Here is a 27196-nt window from a genome sequence, read left to right on the forward strand (position 1 = left end):
TTGATCCTGAAGCTCATTTTATATTAAATGCCAGAGCTGTCCTCTTGTCTGTGTACAAAATCAATCAATGAAGATATAGCACAATGTCCTCTTAAGTAAGTCTGCTTCTTTTTTAAAAAAAATAAAAAAACTAAACATGATCCAAAGATGACTTGTATCATGTTTTTTTCTGTGGTGATTATTGGGTTCCATGTGAATACAATATCTTATATGTGGTAAATCAGCTTTCATTATCTATGTTTCATCCATCTATACATGTGTTTGTGTGTATATTTATTGAACAATGATAATTTGTACTTTTGATTACAGTTTTATTTTCACTTACTTTGACATTGACTGTCTGGGTTGTGTAAAAGGCAGCAAAAACCTGAACAAAACTTGAAGCACTGAGACAGTCCGCCCTGTCTTGCAAAGGCGAGGAGGAGACAGCACATCAGAAATGTTACACAACCGAGAAGTATAAGGCCAACCAGTGACAGTGGAAATGGCACAGGGAGGTAACAATAGATCGCTGCCACATTAAGACTAATTAATGTCTGTACCTGGGGTCGACTTGGCATTCAGGTTCGTCTGCTGCACCCGGACACACACGCCTGTAATTACATTTTTAATGGCGGCACCCTAGGGAGTCAGACACCCTGCTGAGAGAGACAGGACCGGGTGGGGTGGAGTGAACCGGGGCAGAGGGGGTAATGAAAGTCAAAAACCACTGAGAGACAACCTAATGCACAAATCAGAAGCAACAGGTATATGTATAAGACAAAATGCTTGGGATGCACCAATACAATTCTGGAAATTTTAATTGAAAATTTTGATGGCTAGGATATCGGTTCTAGGATATTGATTTAGGTCATATCCTATTTTGGCCTATTTGGTCTATTTTTTGGTGTATTAAGACGATTTACATGCCAATCTCCATCCCAACCACCTGATATTGAAAATGCATTTTTTCAAAGCTGTTCTATAGTTACTTTACATGATAAATAACATTTACAAAACACATTTAGATAATTCTTTACCATTCACCAATTGTGTTTAAATTAAATAAAACATATCTTCAGTATCTGCCCTAGTATTGGTTGATTTCAGGTACTGGCAGGTGCTTAAAGACAAAATACTGATATCGGTATCAGAAAAGAAAAAGCTACAAAATACAAATGATTAATCTCTGCAATAAACAACAAAAGATACAAATAAATACAAGCCTAAACAAACCCATTTTAACCATAACCAGCCAGTACATACTAGTAAGTGACAAGCAACATACTAATTATTAAGGTATAGGTAAACAATAATAATATACCAATGAGCAAAACATGAACTTATAAAATGCTGTATTTATATTTCCTCATTTTGACGCATCTGTCCATCCACATGTCAGCAGAGCCTTCCTGACCTGCCATTATAACCTCATCATCTGCCAACGCACAGACTGGCAGCAAAGGTCACCTGCATTACTCACATCGCCATCAACGCCACCAGGCTACCAGTGACGTCATCCATAAACAGACCGTCCAGGAGCACGCTTTCAAAGTACTAACCAAGGATTAGTTTGACGGCGAGATAGGCCTGTCACAATAATTACTATATTGATTTATCGTTCAGTGTATGTTGGATGGAACAATACTTTTGGGGGGGGTCAATATTTACTTTGTGTACATTTTCTTTACACGACTGAGAAATGTTTGCTACTTTTTGTAATATGATGATGAGATTTAAGCCATAAAAGGTTGAATAAATAACTTCTATGTTTTATTACAGATGCAAAGTAAGTAGTAAAGTGTTTCATTCTCCTGTTTATTTATTGCAGGTCATTGTTTATTTAACAGTGTTGTACATTTAGAACACTATTTGTGGTATAACTTTGCTTCTGGGGTGACAGTTAGTAGAGTTTGTTCACTGGTCTGAAGGCTGGCAGTTCAAATCCTGTTCAACATAAAGATCATTGGTTGAGTGGTCTTATTAACTGACCCTCAGGTTGGTGGTGCGATTCCATCACCTACAGATTAATTCTTGGGAAAGATACTTAACCCACCTCGCCTCCAGTGTCTGCGTTTGTGAATTTGTGAATGAATGCAAGTGTGAATGGATGAGCCTTTAAATTTCCTTGAAGGTGGAAAAGCTCTATATGAAAATGTGACCATTTATTGTGACAGTAGCATAAATTATCGTTTATCATCTATATTTACTACAGCAATATATGGCACTTCAATATTTGTTATCGTGACAGGCCTAGTATGAATAGACAATCATATAACCTATATATACTTTAGCCTTTGTTTACAGAAAGAGCTATGGGCTGTCAGTCTTCATGCATGACTGATCCTATATAGATATTTTATATCCCTGCTCCACAAACAGTGATCAATCTTTCATCAGGTTACATGCATGCCGCTGACATGTACAACTGCCTCCTCTGAGAACAATGAAGGTATTTACATAACGCTCCATTTGTTCTGTCATTTTGTATACACTAGTCACAATCTACTTCTTTGTGATGTGGCACACTGCCACCTCCTGGACGCAGGCTGCTATGACATTCAGAAACACAGACTATATTATTTTAAAGAATATACGTAATAATAGGTTGTAAGTAATACACGCTATTAATATGTTACTTAAGTAGCCATCTAAAAGCCACAATTTGCAATCACTCAATCCTTTAATGACATAAAGTAAACAAAAGGCTACGAAAAAGTTTGTTCCTGCAGCAAAGGTTAGAGACTTTAATGTATTACTATAATAACTGTCTCACTTCTTCTTGCAAAAACATATGGTGCACTATCTGTCTCTGTAGCATATGTACCAGATGTGCTCTTTCATCTAGAGGACTATAATGTACTTCACAGAGAAGCAGATGGAGATAAAGTTCAAACCAGCAGCAGCTGACCAGCACCTGTGCTCCATTTAACGTATGACTGTTGGATTACAATCAGTAGAATTTCATTTAGAATATTTTAAAATAGCATCCATTTAAACAGATGAGGGCTACATATGTTGTTAAAATAACTCAATTCTTCAATGTTTACACAGCTATGCACAGACCAATAAGCAATATTTCAAATTCCATATTTCAAGGTTTAGGCAATATTGAGGGTTAATGAACATGTTTTTAACATGGTTTCTCCTTACTAAGATAAATGGGGGAGAGCACACATATGGTATGCCTATTTTGGGCTATTATCACAGTCTGTCTCTGCTTCCTCTTTTGGTTTGTTCTCTCATAACTTGCATTCTCAAAATCAGTGCAGAGCTAGAAATAGAGGGGTTCAAGGGGGAAACATGGAAAGCTTCAGAGTGGTGGGTTTGAGGCTTTTGTGGATGGAACAAGCATACAGTTACAAAACAGAGCAGAGCTGAATCATTTTGAGATGAAAAAAACTATGCACTTTATACATTCTACAAAGTAGTACGAATAGAGCGGTACAAAGTGTTATAATATTACAATCAATACTGCACACTTAAGTTTATATTCTATACTTAAAACTGTTGTAACTTTTTTGGCAGAAGGCCTGCCACCTGCTTGCCTCCATGAAGATGATATTGTTTTGCCTGGAACGTTTCACAGTATGGCATTAAACTTATCACTGCCTCATCAATTCAATTTCAGGTGTTTGTAATGCACAAAAAATATTTGGTCATCTCTGCACAGATCTGACTAGGAACTTGACTTTGTGGCATCATCTGATAATAGTTTAAAGACATGCTGTGAAATATTCCAGACAAAGCAGTAAAAAGAGACAAGCAGAAAAGTTGCATGATTCATCTTTCACTATGGGTGTTTGATGATTTTTTTTTTTCTCTCTTTTTTTTCCATCTTTCCATGGTTTGTAGGCATTGTTGGCACTAGAAAATTTTACATGGCAGGAACAGAAAAATGATTACATGAGAGCTCTGAGTCAAAGCCAGGTGTTGATATGTCCTCCCAGTCTGGGTGGGGGGATAAAAATATTCAACTTCTCAGGGGACTAGCCTCAGTAGGAATCCGTAACAAGAATCTGATTTAGCAATGATCTTCTAATCGCTCAAATATTTACTAAAAAACAAACAAAATCAACAAATACAGTAAACTAAACACAAATAATTCATTCTGACTGGCACTTACTCCTACCATCTTTTCTCTCTCACACTGTTAAGGAACCAGATCCAGAATACGTAGCCAGGGAGGAAGGGTGGGAGCAAAGGAAAATAGGAAAAACACAGCTTTTCAGAGATGGTGGGTGGGACTGAGGGTGAGGTCTTGCATCAAAACTCACTGCAGAGACGGATCAGACCGACCAAGACAACACAACAGAGCTGGAATAGTTCATCTAGGTCCAAAAGTTATAACAAGTAACCACGATTGCTTGGTAACATGTTTTTCACTAAGATGGTGGGCAGAGGGGTTCTTCTTCTAGCTGTACACCTGTGCGTGGCTCTGGTCTCAGTTCAAAGCCAGGGATCTCAACAGGACAGCTTCATTATACAGTATCTGGAGCGCAGGTTGGCACAGATAGAGGTAAGAGCTTACATTTCAACTAGACATATTGTAATAATAGGGAAGGGCATGGAAGAAAAACATAGCTGATATTTTAAAGTATAAACTGTAAGAAACTATAATATCTTAGTTTAGATTTCTTGTTAAATGAATCATAATAACACGTGTAAAGGCATACGGTCTGTCAGTAGAAGTTAAATTCACTGTTGTCCACACTGCATTGCAAAACAATGTCTTCTCAAAAAAAAAAAGAAAATTAAAAAAAAATTATGTGGGAATACTAGTCTTTTTTTGTAGGTTTCAAGAGAGCTACAGTAAACTAAACAACACTGGAAGTAAAAACAAGTTTGCATGGTAATAACATCTGGAGACAATATATCTCAGCCCCATAGTGTTTTTATCAGAATACATTTGTGCTGAAAAATACCTTCCCAGTAACAAAATATCTTGTAACATGTCCCTACAACTCCAATGGATAAAGCAGGATATGGTTCTTCTGGTACAATGTGAAATTAAAGCAGTGTCAAGTATCTGTGTGGTCTATTATTACGAAGAACAATGGAATTTCAAGACAACACAATGTTGGCAAGTAGCAATTACAGCAAATGCATGTATCTCCTTCACAGATCTTCAGAGCCAACTGTCTGGATGCTGCTGTTTGCAAGGATTCTTTAGTTTACCAAGGCTAGCTAGAATTTGCTATAATGTTGCAATAATGCAGTTGGTGTTCATTATGATCTAAGCCACAGAAAACAATGATAAACATAACCTGATAGCTCTTCATAAATCTCTCTTCCTCACTGGTTAATGTTTTCTAATTGCAGGAGCGTTTGAGCCAATGTGAGCTACAGAGTATAACTGCCACACAGAAAATTTATGAGCTTTCCTCAGAGGTCAAAGGTCACATGTCTACTCTTGGTATTTTTCAGTAAGTACAAATCTTTTAAAGTGCTCATTAAATAATGTTTATACATGTAACTGAGAACTGTCCACAGATCTGAGATGAAGACTCAGGTGGAAAGTGTCTCCACTCGTGTGGAGCGAATGGAGAGAGAGATGGAGTACCTGGAAAACAAGATCCCCACACAGTCTGACATTGAGATGGAGGAGGCCCTTTTGGAGCAACAGATCAAGGACATCGAGCAGGAGCTGAAGCAGAAGGCCAAGTTCAAAGTAGAAAATGGTAATATGTGTTTCTTATACCTCTGTAATTTAAGCAAACATCTCAATAAGCAGAGAAAACAAGATGGCATTGAACATGTAAAATTGTAATTTAATCATCACAATTAAATATGTCATGTCATATTTAGTTATTTACTCAAACAACTGAACTACACTGAATTGTCATATCAGTATAAGCTACTATATGGTAGAAAAATGTTGTCTTTGTGTATTTAGACTGTAATACAGCACTAAGCCAAATCAAGTCTCTGAAGATTGTAAAAAAAGTTGGGGACACTTCTGGGTCCTGGTTTAAAGACCCTTCAGAGGGGTCAAATAAGGTGAGCTCTAACTTGGAAAAGTTTGAGTTTTACATTTCATTGGGTAGAAGGAGCCAATAAGTGTGCAGTGTTTGATGTGTTGCAGGTGTACCTGATGAGTGGAATCCGGAACAATACTCTGGTGGAGTATGTTTCACTGAAGAGATTTACAGAGAAGTCTATCACTCCAGCTCCCAAAGAACTGCAGCTTCCTTTCTACTGGCAGGGCACTGGGCAGGTTGTCTACAATGGGTTCCTTTATGTCCACAAAGCAGACACACCAAATCAGATACTCAAGGTAAACTATTATTTAGTATGACTATGAATGACTGGATAGTTTCCACATTTTGAGGATCTATTATCGATTACAACACAGGTTGATTTACTGAATGGTACAGTGGTGGACAGCACACTACTTCCTGGAGCAGGTCAAATGCCAGTCTACAGTCTGAATCCAAACACATATATGGACTTTGCTGTTGATGAGCTAGGCCTATGGGTCATCCATGCTGATTCAGAATATGGAGGAAACCTTGTCATCACTAAACTGGATAAAGGTAAATTTTAGGAATTTATTTATATAGATAAGATAAGATTTTGAATTTAATATTGCTACACTGTGTACATTTTCCAGCTAGTCTGTCAGTAGAATATACTTGGGATACTCAGTGTAAAAGTCGGGATGCTGAAGGAGCCTTCATCATTTGTGGGACTCTGTATGTGGTCTATAACACACGTTATGGGGGACGCTCCACTGTGCAATGTCTCTTTGACATCCATGACACCATTCACAGGTGAGTCCAGTGCAGGTTCCTTCACATGCAGTTTGAAAGACAGTCATTATTAATGGAGTATTTACCTATATTTTTTTTTTGAAGTAATGAGAGCCCCGTGATGTTCTTCCCAAAGAGGTACACGAGCCACAGCAGCATCCACTACAACCCCAAAGACAAACAGCTGTATGCCTGGGATGACGGATACCAAACAATTTACAAAGTGGAGATACAGAGGAATGTCACTGCTCAATGATGATTTTTTTTCAATGTGGATGTCATGATTGCACCTGAACTAACCCACACATGGTCTACGGTTATCCTGGGAAATGTATTTTTAAATCGTTTTAACTGCTACAATTTATGTCACTTGTCAACACAATAAATGATATTGGTCTGCAATAGTCTACTCTAGCCACTTCTAGTTTGCCAAAGTTGTCATAATGGTGAAGCTTTTGTTTTAATAAATATATCGTGATTGGACTTTTTAAAAGAGTAAGTCACCAACTGGCATCAACCATAGACTATGATAAACATAATTGTATGCATTATCCAACATACAGGACATGCTTTTTAAACTCAGCCTTCTTATACATTATATAATTCTGTGACAGATGTTTAGATCTATCTTTATCAACATTCTTACCTCTCTGCCCTGCCCTGTGCTGCATTAAAAGTTACACAGCAAATACTGGACTCGCCTTTGTTTGCCCTAAAGTCTGTATAAGGGTTATAAGGCAGATACAAGCTAGCAATACCTTATCCAGTTATGTTAACAGATCCACGTGTTTTGTTCCTGACCTCATCCCGTTTCCGCCCATTTTCGGTTGACCATGACGTCAGCGGGGGGCGGGGCTAAAGGCTCTGATTTGACAGCCGCTTGTTTCAAACCAGAGCATCCATTCACGCCAGCTTTGAGTCATACGAACAAAACAAAACTAAAGAGTGCTGTTAAAGGGAGTCGATGAAATATGAGGAGAAGAAGTAGCAGCAATGGCAGCAGGAGAAGAAGCTCGATCATCCGAAGACGTAGTGAAAACGTGCGTTTTGATGAGTTCGGTTTTGCGATCACAAAGAAGAAGGAGCAAAAACTTCAGCACAGATCTCACGACTACAGGTGCGACACACACAAAGGATCACTAGTTTATTTGAGGATAGTTAATTTGGATAATTATTTATCTTAGAATCCCTCCTATTAGAAAGTTATTTTATTAACGTTATAATAAAGTAAGTAACTCGTTTCCGATTAGTGGTTATGCTGTAGCAACAACAACACAAACTAAGCTAACAAGCTACCTACAAAATCAAATCAGTCTAGATTTAACGATTAACATTAATCTTGAACTAAAAAAATTACCCTGTTTCTTTTTAAGCCTCTGTTTTTTTCTGTTTTTGTCTTTTGGCATTGAACCAGCGGGAAATAATACATTCAAGTACTTTTTGACTCGTGTTCTTTGTATTCAATCTTGGTAGGAAAGCATATTCTTTTTAGCCGCACCTTTCATTTTAATCTTGGTTAATTATTATTTGGATATCAGGAACAATAACAATGCCAATGTCATCCACATTCTCCATGTATTGTGCTGTCGTTTTCTTAGCTACCCCCAGTTGAGTCCAGTGAGGGTCAAGGAGCTGTGTGAACTGCTCAGCTACTGGAATGGAGCCAGCTTCCTCTGCAAAAACCAGGTAATGTCATAATTTTAAAATGATCAGTTTAGAATCAAATGAAATGTATAGACCGAAATGGATAGATAGAGATGGACAGGTGTTAATGCCTGAATCAGATCTGAGAGAAAAAAAGATAAATCCAACAAGTGAAAGCTTTTGGCTTTGAAGACACATTTGACTACGGAAGCTTTAGTTGTTGTTGTTTTTTACACTTGTTTTTAAAGTTAACAGTATGTAAACACTTGAGTTTTTTAAATGAAATATATTTACTACTTACTATACTATTATCGTTCCTCTAGCTCTTTGATAAAGTAGTTGGCCACGAAATACACATTAAAAGCCCCCAATATTGAGTTTTTAATATTTGTGCTTAATACACTATCAACCTTAATGCTCCATCACAGGACTATTATTTGTGTTGCACTAAATGCAGTTGTATTGTAAACTTGTTTTTTAGATTGAGAGATTCATCAGGATGGGCATTCCTTCAAGTTTGCGAGGGCAAGTTTGGAAGTGCCTTCTCTCCATTGAAAACAGGAGACAAAAGAGCCAATTTAACTATGAGGTGCTTTATTTTTCAAAATTCATTATTTAAGTAATTAAAGAGTTTAATTCATATCTCTTCTTCAGATGTGCCTGGCAGAAGTGCGAGGACCTCTTGTAGACCTGGGGGTCAGTGAGTATGGCATTTTGTCAGCCATCACCACATTGAGTGAGACACAGAATGATTTGGGAACAAGCCAGCAGCAGTTCACCGGCTCAGAGATGCGCTACTCTGTGGATGACATCACACTCTTCAGACAGATAGCACTGGACTTGCGTATGCGTCTCTCTTTTAATTACAACTTGTACTGTTCCCTTTAAACGTATAAGCTTAAATGCACACTGGACAGTAAGATACTGTAGCGGATGCTGAGAGTATGTTCTTGTTGCAGAGCGCTCATTCCCCACACACCGCTCTCTGATGGGGGACAGTCCTGAAGCCATAGAGGGCCAGGCCAAACTTTTCCGGGTCCTCATTGCCTATGCAAGATACAATCCTCAGGTTGGATACAGCCAAGGTAAGAATTAAGTTACAGCTCTGTGAAGTCTCATAGGGGCAAGACTGGTCCTCCCACTGGCTTTAAGTAGAGATTGGTGTAATTCCTATTTTGGCCACAAGATGGCGATATAAAACAGATTATACAAATAGTATGTGGTTCTGCTTTGGGGTCCTGCAAGAAACCACAAAGCTACTTTCCTTATTAATTGAATGCCATGATATGTATGTGAAGTGCTGTTTATTTCTGGTTTATTGCAGCACCCTAAATCTTTCATATCCCATATGTCTATGTTATTTACAGGGATGTCCTACATAGCTGCTGTATTGCTGATGCAGCTGGCAGAGGAGGAGGCATTTTGGGCTCTTACAGCCCTGTTGGATCAACCTCAACATGTAGCTGAATTATTTGACCTCAACCTTTCAAAGTAAGAATTTACACTGTGTCATGAAACATGATGATATCTTAAACCTAAATGTTATTTGAATGAATCCATCTGTGGACTTTCTTACCCAGTTCAATCGTTTTGTGTGTCTCGACAGAATCCAACATCAAGTGAAGGTGTTTGAACAGCTTCTGAAACACAGAAAACCTCAACTCTCTCAGCATCTGGTATGTATGCATACTAAAAGTAATAACTGATCAATATGTGTTTGTACGTTTGAATAGGCTCATCATGTCTGTTATGTTTTACTACAATATATAAATTCATAAGTTCATTTCAAAAGTTTTTTTTTTTTTTTCTGTTGTAACATATTGAACTTGCTGAAAAATCAGTGGATTTCCCCTGGGTTTTCCAGGTTCCAATGAGTCACAGAAGACTCCAGTCCTGACCATCACACACCTGCTGTTAAATACCTGCTTTGTTCAGCTGTACTGAACATTATAACAAAGATGAAGGGATTGATTGAATGCCCTTCTTACACTATTTCAACTCAGTATTTTTTTTATGTGTGATCGAAGTATTAAGCCATAGATAATCGCTGTACGTGATTTACATGTAGTATCTGCCTTCTCTTCAGGAGTCTGTGGGACTTTTGTCAGTCCATTTTGTGATGCCCTGGTTTCTCACCCTCTTCACTTCACTGCCCTGCTGGGACTCTGTGCTGGCTGTCTGGGATCTCGTCATTTTGCATGGTTTGTACACACGCACACTTGCGCACAAAAGCGCGCATGCACACACACACATACAACTCTTTAATGCTCTTGACTTGTTAGTCATTTGATTTGTGGGTGCCCTGCTTGTATTGACCCAGGGTTGTCAGCTGTTTTCCGGACGGCGCTGACCATCATTGAGCTCCTGGAGCCTCGGCTGATGGGGCTAAATGATGAAGGGGCCATGTTACCACTGCTGCTTCGAGTCCCAGTGGATGTGTAAGTACAGACCAGCTTGCAGCATAAAGTAATGCCAGATCTACAATTAGGAAAAATACTATAATGTATTACCAGTGCAGATTCTGTTTTGCAGCTTTTGTACAGCAGTGTTCAAAATGTAACTAGCTAAACTAAAAGTGTGAGCAAACAAACAATTTAACCTCAAAAGTTTTGTCTCTTCCAACCCACATTTTAGTGAGTTTTCCTGGAATAGTCCTGTTTTTTCTGAGTACTACTGATTAATTAACAGGCAACTCATGAATATGAATCAGTCCATCAGAAATGGGCATGTTTTGACATTTCTAAAAGTAAAGTGTCATTGTTGCTTCACTTGTTTTGGAGCGTGTTTGAATTGAACGCCCTTTATGCAAATGAGCTCCTTCAATGGCTGTCTTTCAGTCTGGTCTAACTACATAAGGAGTATAATCGTTACATGTTTAGTTGACTTTGGGTAGTTGCTATAGCAACTGAGTGGGTCACTGGGTTTGTGTACACTGCCAATATGGTTAGTCAACAAATGTATTTGTTTTAATTGATAACCTTTTTAATTTCATATCTTTTTGACTTTCACTCTGAGTTTAATTTACTTTACAAGTTAAACATTATCGCCTTTGAACTAAGACTGTACCTTTACCCTCACAGATGAGGAAACACACGCTTAATGCCACTAAACTACCCTAAATAAATGTTCCTAGATGTATTCATCTGGAGTAAAATCCTAGGTTTAAAGGATAAAGCATATTTGCAGTACTATTTCATAATGTGAAATACTGTACATGTTAAAATCCATAAATGGGAACAGTCATGAAATAAATGGAAGCCTAAAGAAGACACAAGGACACCTCTGCTGCTGCTCTGGTGTCCAGTGGGCAGCCTGCCATAGTGTTTGTTACTCAGTTGGAAGTCAGCTCTAAGTGGTTTGGTTGTCTCCTGTGGCAGGATCTTCTTACTCTGGGAAGTTTTAAAGAACGAAAGCTACAAGACAGAATGACAGATGAACAAAAGGGAGCTATAGAACTGCTCACAAAATATGCTATGCTCCTGCAATCCAAATAGCGAGAAGAACAATGAAAAATATTGCCTATACCTGGTAATTGGTCTAGTATTGTAACTAGAGTGTACCAGACATCGGTTGAACACTTGATGTCTTAATTTTACTTGGTTGACACTGAAGATTTTTCAACTTACATTTGAATTATTTCTACCAATCCCATGAACATTTTGTATTATACGTCTACATTTGAGCCTAAAATATGTATGTGAGGTATGTTTTTGGAACGGCTACACTACTCTTGTTCCTAAACCCCATCCCACGCACTACTACCACTTGGGTCTTTGGACGTCATTCTCTTTTGTTCACCCCTCTTTCACAATCCTCTGTTCCCATAAATCTCCCCGGGCCGTCCATCCTCCCCCTGCTCCCTGACTCTCTCTCTTTCCTCTCCTCTCTCCCCCTCATTCATTCATTCTTCTTCATTGACACATTGACACTCGTTCAGCTGAAGGGGTTGCCACATTATTTGTTCACTTCACACTGACAAGGCTGGCTTCAGCAAAGTCTAGCCTTTATCCATTTAGACCACCAACCAGCGGCCCTTTATTGTTAAGTCTGATTTGTGGAAATCTGTTGTAAACATGCTTTTCTGAGCACTGAGCTTATGAGATGCCTTAATTGCCCATAGATTGCCTGATGAGTAGGATTGTGCTAAAATCTCATATGAGTAAATTGTGATCTCATTCAGAGATACAATATAAATATTCTCTACTGTTGTACTAGCACAAATATGTTTCTGTATGTCATTTTTGTCTAGATTAAAATTTTTTTGTGATTTGGCTAAATTCAGATTTTTTTGTGATAATTTTTCTTGCTTAAAGTAGGACAACAAAGTGGCCAACATAACTGATTGTGTGTGGTTTTAACTTTCCTGTCTCCAGATCCCAGTACTGTGTGTTGATTCCTGCTCTGTGGAACACTGAAGTGCAGGACTGGGAGCTCAAATGCATGAACAGCCTTGTTCTGGACGAAACCCTAACCCTAACCCAGAGTGGACCCATAGCTGGTAAAACACTGATAAACAACACACACACACACCAGAGTTTTTTTACAAAAGGGTGGCTGATCCAGAATCCTATGGGGAGCACTCAGGACACAGGGGCTCAGGTTCTGCTCCACTTAACCTTTTACAACGTACATGTAACCTGTTCTCATCAGGCACTGCCTTTTGTTGTTGGGTTGTTGTTTGGTCTTTTTTATCTTATTAACTTTGCTGCTGGGAGACCAGGAGGGCATCTGTGTGAGAAAGACTGTTGTTTACATACCTGCATCCTCTTGTACTGCATATGCTTGATTGTGTGGGTGAGTATCCTGATAACAGAATACAGACCATATCTCAAGCTACCAAGCAATGTGCTAAAAAATATATTAAGTTATGTTAGTTGAGATTTAAGTATCAAACACATAAGAAAATCATGTTATGATTACATTTGAAGTATGATATTTTGCTTAAGAAAATACAGATAATAAAGAAACATACTTATGCTATTGACACAATAACCCTAGAGAATAATTATCCCCAAAGGCGTGATAAATGTATAATACGGTTAAAGCACAAACTGCAATAAATAAATGGCAGAATGAAGCACTTTTAGTAGTTAGTTTGTGTCTATAATGAGTCATTGAAGTTATTTACTCAACCATCTACAGCTCAAATTTAATCGTAGTACAGAAAAATAACAAAATGTCCCCCCCAGTGCTAAGAAAAAGTCATCACGATAAATAGTAACCCCCCCCCTCCACCGAAGTAATAATTCTATCATGTATTGAACAATAAGTAAATATAGTAATTATTGTGACAGTCCTGTTTATAACTTACATGACTATTCATATAACTTTTGCTTTCTTTTTTTTTTCTTTTCTTTTTTCATTTTAATTAGAAAAGATTCGTCCGACATTCATAATATTATTATTGAGATATATTTGATCTTTTTTTATATTTTAACTTGATGGCTAATTTTGTGATTGGCATACACTGTACACTGTAAAACATGCTGTCAGTTTTATGTCATAATTCAACACAAAAATCTTGAGGCATAAATTCTACATCTGTCACCTTAAACCTTTAACAATCTTAAGATTTAGAATTTGTGGTTTGTTGCTCAACTACCAGTTTTCTTGTTTGTCAAAAATGAGCTGTTGTGCCGGGAATGGGGAGACTTGTGTTTCTGCGTGCGTGTGTGTGTTTGTGTGTGTGTGCGTGTGTGAGACAGAGAGAGAGGTAGACCACTACAGCTCCATAGATCAAAGAACCTGTAATCTTTCTGCAGGCTGTTCAAATATCTCTCCACTGAGATCTGTAATGCCACTACTGCAGTCTCAACTTCACAAAATCAGACAGGTTGGAATGTTGCCTTCGTGCGCCTCTGTGTTACTGGGTCCTGGGCTGGCAGACTGGAGCGGGATTTGCTTTGTACATGAGTCACATGCTGTTTGCTGCAAGGGAGAAAGGGAGAGAGAAAGAGCATGTGTGATCTGTAAAATAAGTTTTGGAGAGACTATAAAAAGAGCACATCAATCGTAGACAACCGTGAGTCTGCTTTTGGGTCACTTGGAAGCTACAAAGCATATTTTGGGACAGCGCTCATCCATCAGTCTTGTTGCATGTGTCCCCCACCTGTGTGTGTATCTGTGTATGTGTGTGTGCGTGCGTGTGTGTGTGTGTGTGAGTCACAGTGAGTCATCTGAAGTCAGTCCAGCCTCAGGCATCAAGAGGAGCGCTCTGATTCAGTCACCGGTGCTACTACGCCAAACATTTACTTTTACTTGTTACTATTGTTGCTCTCCAAAATTGAGTCATTTTAAACTTTCTTTAGCTGATGTAAAATAAGGGTGTAGATGAAAAGGAACTTTTCAGCAAACATTTACGGGACACAATTACAAAGGATACTTGTTTTCTTTTATATATTGGTGTGTCGTCAAAATGTAAAGATGACCATGTCAAAAGCAGCTTGATCTAGACTTTGCCAACCTTAACTCCATGTTTTCTGGAATACTCCTGACCAAAACGCTCAATATTTCCATAATATTTTGTGAATTAAATTGAGTGATTAACTTGATGGATGGTATTAATTTTAATAAAGTACTTATAGCAGATTGAGATACTTAGCTTGTTGTTTTGTTTGTATCTGTGCCTGAGGCAAGAGTTCTTTTTGGAGAAGGCCAAAAGCCAAAATAAAGTGCTGTAATAGTATATTCTGTGTATGTACGCCTCACCTCTGACCTGTCTGTCATGTTTTATAATGGTCTATAGTGAGAACATGTGAAGGATATTGATGAGATGTGTGGCTCAGGGGTCTGCCAGCATCGGGCTGACTCATCAGGAAAAGGACAGAGTAGGTTACTTATGTTATGCTGACTCAGACTGTGGTCTTTTATGTTTTTACGTTTGCCCCATCTCCATCGTGCTCTCTGTTTTTGTAACCATTGTGGCCCCCACTGCTTCTCCAGTCTATTTTTTAGACTACGTATAGTTTCCCTTCTGTGTATAGATCATAATAAATAGTGTATTTTTGTTAACTAAAAGCAACGTTTGCTAAGATGCAGTTATTATTATCTAAATATTGTCAATATACTGTAAGTTGTTTGCCAATACTGCAATAGCAACACTTTCTACCACCTTCAAAAGATTTGCAACTTTAGTTACATTTGGTGGCGACTCTATTACTAATTCAATGAATATGTGTCTGACATGCTTGCAGCTATGTTATTTAATGTTGTGAAAATCACAGGGCTCAGCAGCATATATTATTACTATAATAACCTCCTTTTAGTGCACACAAGCTGCTCTCCTCTCCTCCGTCCTTTAGGCATCACTAGATCTCTCTCTCTCTGGTCCTGCACCAGTATTTCCCTGCTCTAATTCCCTCTCTGCTTGTTGTGTCCCAGTGCTGAAGTCGCAGATGCCAGAGCCCTGTTCTCAGCAGGCTCCCCTGATACAACACTCTTTTTCCTGTTCTCCTTATGTCCATGCTAAGTGCTGTGACTCAGCGTTTACATTGCTTTTTTGTCCTCTAAGAACTACCTCTGGCCAGTGCTGCACAATCACTTTTAATGCAGGTGCTTTCATATTAGGCCTTTAAATATATACACTGGGTGGATACATTGATGTGAGAATGGGTTCATAACAGCTCAGTATTACGGAAATGATCATTACCTTTTTTATCTTTGCTTCTGTTGATCTATCTTTGATATATTTGTCCAATTTATCCTTTAGACTTCCTTACCGTGTGGTTTTTGTATGAATCCAAAATGGATGTGAAGAAGTCCAAAGAAAAGCAAGGTCAGAGTTAAACGTGGGGTCAGAGTAAATTGGCTTGGCTTGGGGCAGCGGTGCCAGACACAAACACATTAAAGGCAGGAGTGATAAGAGCGGTTGTAAGGGTCTCAGTGGAGATGACCTTCAGAAGTGTTCTCTCGCTCTAATGTATCTAGGATACTATTGTAGCCTCATGTACTAGTGGGTCATATAGTCTTCTTACATATAGTATTATTATTGCCTCATAAGAAAGACGGCTTATACTTGTGTATGTCAAGCTTAAATTACCCTACTCTAGTCTTGAGATGGTCCTTCTTATTTGTACAAACACAACAGAAATACTTCAGTTTATGATAAATGCCACTGCATTTAATGTTGATATTAAATGGTGTCTTAAAGGTGACAGATTCAGCAACCATATAATTTATAGGGAATGAAAGATGTTGTTGCTGCTTTGGTGGCTATTGTTCTAATATTTTGTATCATATGAAATGATAATATAATCCAGTGAAGGGTCTGACGCTATTTCAGAATTATAAGTTTGGGGGAATGTCCTGTCTCTAACCTGGTTAAGATGTCCTAGCCAAGGGCACTTGGCCCACCAGTGACCCCAGTTGTAGTCCTCTGATGAGCCTTGCTCTTTGTACAAGTCTGTGTCACTGTGTGTTTGTGCTTGAAGTGGAATGTCACTGTTCTAATCAACCCTGGGTTGACCCTCATTAAGCGTCACCTACGCTGCCAGGTTTGTGTTCAAAGGTCCACTACACTTCTCCCTGAGGAGCTGCAGTCCACAAAATGGACCACTTAATAATACCTTGTCATTAGATAATTGATTAGATAATAAAGTGACCCAAACAGCCCCTATAGGCCATTTAGTCACAGCACTGAGCAGTGTTTCTAAACTCTACTGTAACATAAGCACATTCTAGTGAGGTTTTGTCACTCCCCTGTCTCCCAGCACTCTGCATGCTCACCTGCTTCTCCCCACATTTTTTTAAGAGTTGAAAGACAACACGAAGGCAGAGGCACTGCATATAACATACACACTACATTCATGTTGTAAAAGTGTCACATAAAATAGTCCTGTGAATTGTGTGTTGTTAAAATTGTAGAAATTTGAAACTGGTTTGGCAAACTTACTGAAGCAGCATATGGAACTCATTAGTTTCAAAACCATGTTATTTATTACAAGTGACTTTTTGCAGTTTGTCCTACAGCACAAAGTGAAAATAAAGGTTCACATCCCTGAATGCCCTCATTAAGACAGAACTAGCCATATGGTGTGAGAGTGTGCACATTTTGCTTAATTATGAGTCAACTTTTTTCTGAGCTAGTGTGTTGGTTAGGTTATAAGCCACGGTTCCACAAGACGTGTAATTAAAACAAAACATTAAAATAAACAAAGTTAGTTGGCTTGCAGCTAATGCCACAAGGGAGACCTGCAGGCTTTCAGCTGTTCGGATTTAGCACACCTCCAAAATGTTCATATTTCTCTGGTGTGGTGTGTGTGTGTGTCCTGGTTTCATGTTCATGCATGTGTAAAAAGCCTTTGTTTTTGAAAAGAAAGCAGAGGAGTGGTTATTTGAATAATTAATACGTTTTTGTAATTATGTTTACTTCCTTTAAAATCTGGGGCATGTTTTTTCATTATATAGAGTGCATTGCTTCGAGTTCAAATGTTGTCATTTGCTGCTGTGCAAGATTCATCCACATGGCATATGCTTTTTTAAAACTTTGACATCAACCCCTTGACTCAAGTTTCACAGCCGTTTATGTTTCTAAAATAATTTGTATCATTAGAATGAAATATTTTATTAGCATGTAGTGTACTTTTGAACAGTAATATGAGCAAAATGTTCAAATCCTTGGCAATGATGTTTATGTCCCCCCTGTCTGTGCTGGCTTTGGAGTGGATTTTTCTTTTTCATATTGATGATTTATTCAGTGAATCATCTGATGGCTAAATTATATTCTAAGGGATAACAAGTGTCACCTATTCGTTTGTGTACTGTGCTTTAAGTAATAATATTGCAGTTAGAACTGCTCCATTGTTGTGCTTAATTTTCAACTAGCGTTATCAAATATTAAGTGACTGCAGTGTAAATTACAGGCTGGCGTTTGAATGGCCCATCACTCTAGTCCTGGCAGCTCTAATTACAGTTTGAAAACAGACTTTGGCTGGCTCTCCATTCTTTCCTATGGCTCTCCTCTTTTCCCCTGTCTGGTAAATGATTAACATGTCTGTAGCACCGTTGTGTTGTTCAAAGGGGATGGTTGGCCAGTGCCAGTGCTTCAGAGGTACCCCAGCTTTTGGGAGACCCCTGGCCTCTAGGACTGCCCTTTGACCTTGTGGTAAGCCTTAAGGGGCTTTAGGGCCAGCTTGTGAATGACAGGGTCCAAAAGGGGTCATGAGGGGACTCTGACGCAAGCTGCGGGGAGTCTCAAGTTATTGAAGTCAAATAAACTAAATTGTATTGTTCTTTGAAACATGTCAGTTTCTGTTTGACATGTTAATTCACGTTTCTTCTTTTCATGCGCTGCAGGCTCCCTGATATCATCTCAGCATCTTTAGACCTCAACCAGGTGGCCTCTGGCCAGTTGCATGTAAGTCTTTGAAAGACTTTAATATTATTATCATAATTACTTGCTGTATTTTGTATTTTTAGACTACCGTGAAAGCTGTGTATTTAGTCACTGTTGATTTTTTAATTGTTAGATTTTGTCAAGGAAATAAAAGATATTGAAGGTAAATTTTTAAAATGACCATTCTCATGTTTTGCCTGGTCATGGTCTCTCTCCCTTTCTGTATTGGTCAATTAGACAAAACACAATGTTTTCTTGGTGAATTCTTGGTCTGTTCATCTCACACGCACATGCAGACACACACATCTAACTAATCACTTTTGAAGCTCCTTATTAGTCGTACTTACAGTCTAAGGATCAAGTATAATCCCTGGCTTCTTTACTATAAGAACAAACGGCTGCCTACAGACTGCGATATAGGGAGGAGTTTTCAGTCTAGCTTTAAGGAGAGTATGTGATGATTGAGCTGCTTTGTGTTGTGAGTACAAATTAATCTTTACAGGGAATTATGTGATTAGCTCAAAATCCCAATCCTTTAATATAAAAACAACATTCCATTTCAGATTAGAACACTTATGGCAAAGTCAACAGCGATGTTTACCAATAGTCAATGCAAATATTTGACTGAGTGATTAACTGACGTTTTTCATTTTTCAATATCTGTCACTGTATTTTACTGTTACTTTAATGTAGTTATCATAGATCATTTAAGTGGAAAACCCCTTACTCTACTACACAGCCCCTTTCAATCATATCATTTGATATGTTATGTGATATGATGATGAAAAACTACTGGTAAAATCCCCGCTTTACTTTGATCTGATCCAAGTAAATTAGTCATTTTGCATAAAGTTCCAAAAAAGTATTCAAAAATATTGTCAAATGCCCTTTTTCATTTATTTATCTTGCAAAATATCTTTATTCTTTTTTATTTATTTGTAAAAGGACAGCACATATCAATGAACATTTAAAAGCTGTTATTTATCACTCAAGTAACTACAGAATAGCTTTGTGTAAAAAAAATAAATAAATAAAATATGATGAGACTTTCTGAACCAATTGTGACTTAAATGATGTATGTCCAAAAAGGATATCAGCAGTACCGATATTTGGAAGCCGATATTTGATGTAGCCATTTTTTTTTTTTTATCATTATCCGATTGGTGCAGAGGTGAACCAGCATGTGGTTTGACTCAAGAAAGAGGAAAGAAACATGAGCAGAAACAGCTGTGTTTTTTTAAAAGAATACAGCTACACCTTGATGTTACTGACTGACATCATTCTATTACCTCAAATTCTCCCAACAATTTGTTAACTTCCGTAAGTCATGTGTAAATTACAATTCTAGGCTACAGTACGTAATGTTTGCCTCTTTTATTATTGTGCTCCTGCAAAGTGTGACTGCATAACCTTTAGGAATGAATCACCTGACTCCTATGAAGTAACTGTCTCACTTTGGCTCCCACAGAACGACGTACAGCTCTGGTTTTGCCTTAGGCCTAACCTTTACTGTCAGGTCATAATAATGTGCATTGGTTAAACTAGAAAGAACTGAGCACTGTGCTCTAAGAGAATCAGGTACTGAGTGAGTGTTTTTTCTGGTGGCAAAGTAAGGACAACATTTAGTGATGTTTAAAGGTGATAATTATTCTTACTTTAAAATGGTTTAAAGGGCCTATATTGCACTACTCATCTATGTTATAATGTTGTTTCCTGTTTTTCTGGAGTTGCGTTTTGTTTCAGGTTCAACACATAAGCCCTGCTTATTTAGGCTTTGTTCTTCTCTCAGACAGAAAACATTTTCTTCCACCTTGTGATGTCATGTGGTAATATGCGCTCTACTGTGTTTTTAAACTCCGTACACATTCACTTTAATCATTTTGATGATTTCAGACCGTGAATTTCCAATCTCTACTGAACTAAAGCTAAAAGGAGCTGTTAACTTGTACAATGCAGATTTATGACATCACAAGGTGAAACGGAGCATTTTGAGCTAATAATAAAGGGTTTCTCAAACATGTGTGTGAAACATAACACAACTCCAGATATGTTTTTGAGAAGGGAACAGCATTATAACATGGCTTAAACCTCACAAAAGAGTTAGCTTGCATAATATAGGACCTTTCCGTCAGGTAGGAGATAGTGTTGTCACAATACTCCAATGTCAAACTTGATTTTAATTTTGTTTTATATTAGTTCTGACAAAGCTCAAGATCATTCTGAAAGTGTTCAGGAAAGGTCATATTTTGTCCTGTTAATGTGATCTTCAAAACTGATGCTTGTTCAAATGAGTACTGTGTCTCAGTATGTTTTTTTTAGTATTGATTAACTACTTATTTTCAATCCTTTTAACAACCTTAGAAGGAGACATAACAATTTGCTAAAATGAATGGATAAAATTCAGTTGGGGAACATTGGCAGAGGCAGCAGTTGCAAAACCTGGTATATGTTTGACAGCACAGTAGCACACTTTCGCTCCTTCCTTCAGTGTTTTTGTCACACACAGCCTGTAAAGATTGGCAGCCCCATTGAGCTGTGTCATGTGAGCTTTCTACTGCATTAGCCGAGCCCTCCCCAGTCAGTCCCCAGAGGACACGCACTAGAACAGCACCTTCAAAAGCCCGGGTGTCATCAGCATCCATTCCCCCGCAGTGAGGCATCAGCACACCGCTCTGTCATCCGAGAAAGCACAGGGCAGTAAACGCACCGTCACCCCGGCCCTATCATTACAGCCCCGCACTGAGTCAGAGGGGGACCTGGGCTTTTACTATGTGCATGGACTGAAACAGGTTTACTTGTGTTTTGTGTAAAGACTGTGACTTATTTGTTTTGAAGAATTATCACTTGTTTTATAATGTGCACTTCTAAGGTGGAGGGTCCTCTACTTGCTTGTGTCCATGGAGATGTTATTTCTTGTCTGGAAAGGTCCACAGTGGAGTGTTAGACTTATCTCCTTTGCATTTGCTCAATTACAGGTGTTTCATAGCTCAAAAATGCCTTAAAAACAGCTCCATCGATCTGACAATTGACCTATCTCCACCAACTTTATTTCCATACCATGAAATGATCAAGGCAAAACTGTAGTATCTCCATGGAGACAAGAAAGTAGTGAAACCTCCACCAGAAAAGTTACACAGTGCACCTTTAAAATGCATGATTAGATTATAATTCAGAAAATAGTACACTGGGTACAATGGGTAGTACAAAGTATAGAAATATTTCTCAAATTAAGGGTAACTCCTGAGTTAATCTCTACAGGCCAATCTGACCCACAGCATGTTGTTTTTCTGGAGGTAGGGGAAATCGGAAATGAAGAAGATCATCCAAGATCCACACAGGACACTGGTAGAGGTTTGATTCACATTATTCTGTGTTACCTGTGCAATTTTGAGGACTTAAATTGATTTACTTATCCTTGGGACAGTCCTTGTTATATAAAATGATATATTTTTGAATTGTTTTATACTTTGGCTTGGCAACAATAATATGACATATTTCTGTTGTTGTAGGTTTGAGAATAGCACCTTGACATTTCCAGACCTATTAAAAGTGTTTGTGGGGTAGGACGCTCCTATAAATCACATATGCAGCAGACCGTTCATTACTGCTCTGAGTCATACAGAAACCGTGGCTCTGAGCTCATATCCACTTTAAAACCAACTGTTTCATTCACCTCTTTGTTTTGATGAATTATTGCACACTGTGGGTGTTATGGGCTCTTACTAACACCAATTCTTAATTTGCTCATTTTGAAGTTTTAATCTCCAGTTTGTCAAGAGGGACTTAAAACATGGATGACCTAATGCGTCTTGTCGGACATGTTGGGACTGCTCATTGTTCAAAGCTAACACCAAAGAGGAAGGGGACCTGGCTCACCCTGGGCTCACCCGTATGACGGTGATTGAGATGGATCGGAAAGAAAGAGCTGTAAGGATATGGGGCTGGACTGCCATGGGCTACAGCAGAGCAGAGGGTGTGGCTTGGGACCTGTGTGAACATCAAAGATTACTCCAGTGAGGTCTTCTCTCAGACCTCACATTAGAGGCTTCAATTTATCATTTGCGCTTCCTGTTTGCCACAGGACTGTCATTTGAACATGGTGCTGCAGAGGTGATGCATAAATTAAACATGAGGGCCCATATTATGTGATTTTCTGCTATTTGTTATAATGCTGCTTCCTCATCAAAAACATTTGTTTTGTTTCACTCACACACAAACCCTGCATATTTAAGATGAGTTCTTCTCTCAGACATTTTTTACCTTGTGATGTCATGTTGTAAACCAAGAAGTTCTCCACTGTATTTTTAAACTCCATACACCTTCACTAGAATCATTTGGATAATTTCAGCCCTGGAATTGTAAATCTCTACTGAACTAAGAGTAAAAGGTAGCTGTTAACTTGAAAACTACCTCTGCGTAACAGAATTATAACATGGCTTAAAACTCACAAGAGTCAGCTTGCATAATATAGGACCTCTCAGTCAGGTAGGAGATAGTGTTGTCATAATACTCCAATCTAACATGGCTTAAAGCTCACAAGAGTAGATTTTGCGCAATATTCAACCTTTAACCACAAATACCAGATGGTTAGCAGTTCAATACCTAATCTCTCTCGTTTACTGTGGTTTTGTTTTCATCAAATACATTTTCTCATTGAGTTTAATGTCTTAAGTAGTCTTCTATTCTGTGTGTGTCATAAGATGTTAGAGATAAATGAAGGGCCATGTGTTTATTTTTCAGATCAAGGTGAAAAACAGCATCCCACTGCAGCTTTGAATGAAAATGAACTTCCATCTTCAAGTGATGGGATTAATGAAAGGGGTGAGTCTCTCTTTTTGTAAATATCTTCTTTATTGTTCAAATGTTACCTAAGATGTAATTTCATTATCTCATGTGCTTTTTGAATTGATTCTGTAGACTGTTTTATATTGCAAATACCAAAAACAATCTGACCACTGTATGGACATCTTTTTTAATCATCTTTTTTATTTGACAGTAGACTTTGAGGTATAGTTAGGTGTATTCCCCTCTCTCAGGTTTCATGCCCCTCTGTGCAGGTCTAGACTCCTCTCTATCATACATCTTGATGCTGTCGGGTGAATGGTGGTTGTTGATACAGGAGAATAGGATGTCAGTGTCGCTAAATCAATTTAGCAGGTTTAACAGAGGGGCGAGCCCTGAACAAAGCTCAGACATGAGCAAGCCTGCCTAATGCGCTCATTAAATCATATTTGAGATTTAATGGGCCAACAACCTGTGGACATATTTAAAGATGACTGCTGAAGGGAGCGTGTAAGTGATACCACAGACCAGGACCACGTAGTAAATCATGACAAAACCTGTACATCTTTATACTCCAGCTGACTCTAGTACAGCCATAATCGAAGCGTATGTCTTGAATCTTTTATACAAGTCATATTTGTACCTTTTCCAAGTCTAATTAGATGAATGACAGGAAGCGCATCTGGTGTAAAATCATTGCTGAATTTCATATGTAAATTAAAGAGGATAATTCTTTTACTAAATCATAAATGGTCATGGTCATATTTTTATACAGAGCTTTTCTACCTTCAGTGCACTCAAAGAGCACTTTACATCAAGGAACCATCACCCATTCAAACACCAGTGTACACAGGCACTGGGGGTGAGGTGCCTTAAGAGTCTTGCCCAAGGACACAACAAAAGTAACAGTATCGCATCCTAACCTCTGGGTCTGTGGGTCTGAGTGCTCAAGCAATTATGTTGATGTTGAGAGAAGAATTCGAACAAACAGCCTAAACGGAGCTTCTGTCACCCACTACAGTATATTATATCATTATGTTTCATCATTGATTATGTTACGAGGTTGTTTATAGGTCCAGATGAGTGGTAGTAAAAGTGATGCCTACTCCTTTATTGTGAGACATAACATTGTACATGTGTATGTGCTCCCACTGTCCTCTGTATGAAAGGGACTTTGTATTCACAGCCTGTCACAGCAAGCAAACTCAGGCCCTGAGTAAATATGGTGCGCCTCTGATAACATTCATCAGTATACAGCATGGACACACACCTCTCTGGATGTATGCTGCTGGAGAGGGACGATAGCACAGTAATGTATCATCATCACAAGGTTATTCTCAGGCTTACGCTCTGACTTACAACCACAATGGGAAATGCTCTGTTTAACGACTTTATTAAATTAGTTTGAGCATGGGTTTCTCAGTTGTACATATGTAATGAGTTGTTCGATGGTCTCATTTATAGAAGCTAAGGTAAAAGGAGGTCTGTACAAGGCTGGTGTTTGTGATTAAAGTTAAGTCCTGTCAAATTGTGAATAGCTAGAGACATCATAGAGTATCTTCTCTTTTGGTCTGATGTGAACACTAGACTCAGGAGGCAGAGGAGTTCTGAGCCGGGTTCTTCATCTGGCCCAGCGCTTCCTCCTGGATCCCATCGGTCTACAAAGAGAAGACAAGAAAACCAGAGCACAGAGCAGGAGCCAGCCGCTAAGTCCTGCATCCGGGCGGAGCATCAGGAGCAAAACTTCAGCATCACTGACACAAACACAGGTTGGAATTTTTTTTCCTTCATTTAAAAATATAATTAACAGAATCAACTTAACCAAGTGTTTTAGAAGCAAAATCTTGCAAACTTTTGCTTGTCTCCATAAAGAGAGGTACTGTTTTGCCTTGATTAATTGACAGCATGGAAATAAACTTGGTATTCACAATGGAGACAGGTCAATGGTCAGATCTATGTAGAAGCAAGCCTGCACATGGTAAGAATTTGTGTTTTTTAAGATTTTTTTTTTTCAGGTATAAAGCATCTGTAATTAATCAAATGTACTGTGGAACATTCAAGGCAAGGAAATAACATCTTTATGGAGACAAGCATGTAGCCAGCCCTCCACCTTAGAAGTCACATAGTGTACCTTTAAATTGTATTTGGCCTGATTAACTTATATTCTTGATGCCAAAAGGAAACTGATGCTTTTGAAAATACTACACATTTGTTTATTATGTGTGTATTAAAATTATTTGTATCAAATTTGTCCAATTGCATGTACTAGGTTTAAGTGAAATCCATTGATCAAAAACATCTTATCGACCAGGTAAGCTGACAAAAGCCTTGTAGTTAGTAAATAATTCTTAAATAAATGTCAGCCATTTTCTCATTAACCCAGCTCTTTCCAGTGTTCTCTTACTGTTACCTAGTATCTTCAGCCTTGTCTAAGAACTTTGTCTGTTTTTTTATTCTGTTTTTCCAGGTGTTTGTGTTTATATTCTTTTTTTATTGTAAGTATCATTATTCATTCCTAGGTTTCTATTTCAGATCAGGACGAGGAGGCGTAGTCAGCATCGAGGTGGAAATTTGCAGCCTGTAACCGAGGGAAATGGCACTGATGTTACACCGCCCAGTACAGCTGATGCCAAAAGAAGCTTCAGGTATAGTAGATTTTTGTAAAACTTGCCAAAAGGAAAATCCAATCAGTTATGTTGACAATGGAACAAGATGTAAGCCTGTCATGATAATTATTAAATCAACAAAATATTTTTTGGTGCTCAGTATTTATCGTGTGAACATTTTCTTTGTAAAAGTGGGGAGATTTGGGGTATTTTTGTACATACAATGCAATAGCTCTAGACGGTTGAATAACTGACGTCTCTGGCTTATCATTGGTTCATTTTGCTACTTATTTGTTGCAGCTCATGCCTTTTGAATGATACTGTCTATTTAAAAAGGGTTTACTAAGATTATCTTGCATTATTTTTATTATGTCAGTGGTATAAAGTAGTTTCAATATTATCGTTTATCCCAGTATATCTCTGTAGCAATAAATCGAGCTTCTAAATGTGATATCATGACAGTCATAACAAGATGATTCACTGTAGTGCATCTGGTTTTCTGAATGGCAGTCAACTACAAAAACAAAGTATCTGTATAGAGATTACAAGCAGAAACACATGTGAACAATGCTGTACATGTTTTCATTGCAGTAACAGCAGCTGGCCTCCTCAGAATGTCTCAATGGAGCTCTAATCTTGTCATTGTGCTGTTTTGTTTTCTTGTGTCAGACTCTGCTCCGAGCTTGGGGCTGGCACTCTTGTGTTAGTATTGTGTGCATATGACCAGCTCCATCAGTATGAATGGACCCACGTGTGCTCAAGCATGTTTGGAGCATACTTGTCATTCCTCACAGCTTTAGACTCTTTGGGAAGTGGTTGAGGTCGCAAGGGGTCTCCAGAGGTCACTGCTGGGATTATTGTAATTGACTGGCAAATGAGTGTTAAGAAAGGGCCTGGACAGTGGTCGCTGCCAGGCGTTGAGCACAAACGTCAAAGTCAACGCGTAGTGACAACTGACAACATTATTACCCAGCAGGACTCAACAGGATTTGTAACTGTTATAGTTTGGTTTTGTGTGAATCATTGTAGGAAAATTGCCCAATTAGTGTTTTAGACATAGACTTAGACAAACTTTATTTATCCACAAGGGAAATTATTTG

The 27196-nt window shown here is 38.4% G+C and overlaps 2 protein-coding genes across 3 annotated transcripts in view; both read left to right on the forward strand.

The window, feature by feature from the left end:
• The first annotated feature begins 4281 nt into the window (after nucleotides 1-4281).
• Nucleotides 4282-7385, forward strand: olfml1 (olfactomedin-like 1). Its single transcript, XM_020935307.2, has 8 exons — nucleotides 4282-4498; nucleotides 5302-5405; nucleotides 5473-5660; nucleotides 5876-5979; nucleotides 6065-6256; nucleotides 6335-6515; nucleotides 6593-6752; nucleotides 6837-7385. Exons 1-8 carry the CDS (start codon nucleotides 4355-4357, stop codon nucleotides 6985-6987), a joined length of 1224 nt encoding a protein of 407 aa, XP_020790966.1. The 5' UTR covers nucleotides 4282-4354; the 3' UTR covers nucleotides 6988-7385.
• Nucleotides 7386-7625: 240 nt separating this feature from the next.
• Nucleotides 7626-27196, forward strand: part of si:ch211-266k8.4 (uncharacterized) — a 31745-nt gene continuing 12174 nt past the window's right edge. The window contains exons 1-13 of one of the 2 annotated variants that reach the window (XR_008632406.1): nucleotides 7626-7848; nucleotides 8330-8417; nucleotides 8857-8964; nucleotides 9030-9219; nucleotides 9335-9460; nucleotides 9743-9866; nucleotides 9982-10051; nucleotides 10462-10576; nucleotides 10696-10813; nucleotides 12749-12873; nucleotides 23449-23529; nucleotides 25078-25259; nucleotides 25760-26135. Coding sequence is in view for 1 of the 2 variants with exons in the window: in XM_055155532.1 (XP_055011507.1) it covers nucleotides 7703-7848; nucleotides 8330-8417; nucleotides 8857-8964; nucleotides 9030-9219; nucleotides 9335-9460; nucleotides 9743-9866; nucleotides 9982-10051; nucleotides 10462-10576; nucleotides 10696-10813; nucleotides 12749-12873; nucleotides 23449-23529; nucleotides 25078-25259; nucleotides 26023-26135 (1586 nt within the window). In the remaining variant the exon portion in view is untranslated. The remainder of the gene's footprint in view (nucleotides 7849-8329; nucleotides 8418-8856; nucleotides 8965-9029; nucleotides 9220-9334; nucleotides 9461-9742; nucleotides 9867-9981; nucleotides 10052-10461; nucleotides 10577-10695; nucleotides 10814-12748; nucleotides 12874-23448; nucleotides 23530-25077; nucleotides 25260-25759; nucleotides 26136-27196) is intronic. The other variant, XM_055155532.1, reaches the window with a different exon arrangement.

The sequence above is a fragment of the Boleophthalmus pectinirostris genome, unplaced genomic scaffold (assembly GCF_026225935.1).
Source record: "Boleophthalmus pectinirostris isolate CB_2022bp ecotype Guang Dong unplaced genomic scaffold, ASM2622593v1 HiC_scaffold_2, whole genome shotgun sequence".
Lineage (NCBI taxonomy): Eukaryota > Metazoa > Chordata > Actinopteri > Gobiiformes > Gobiidae > Boleophthalmus > Boleophthalmus pectinirostris.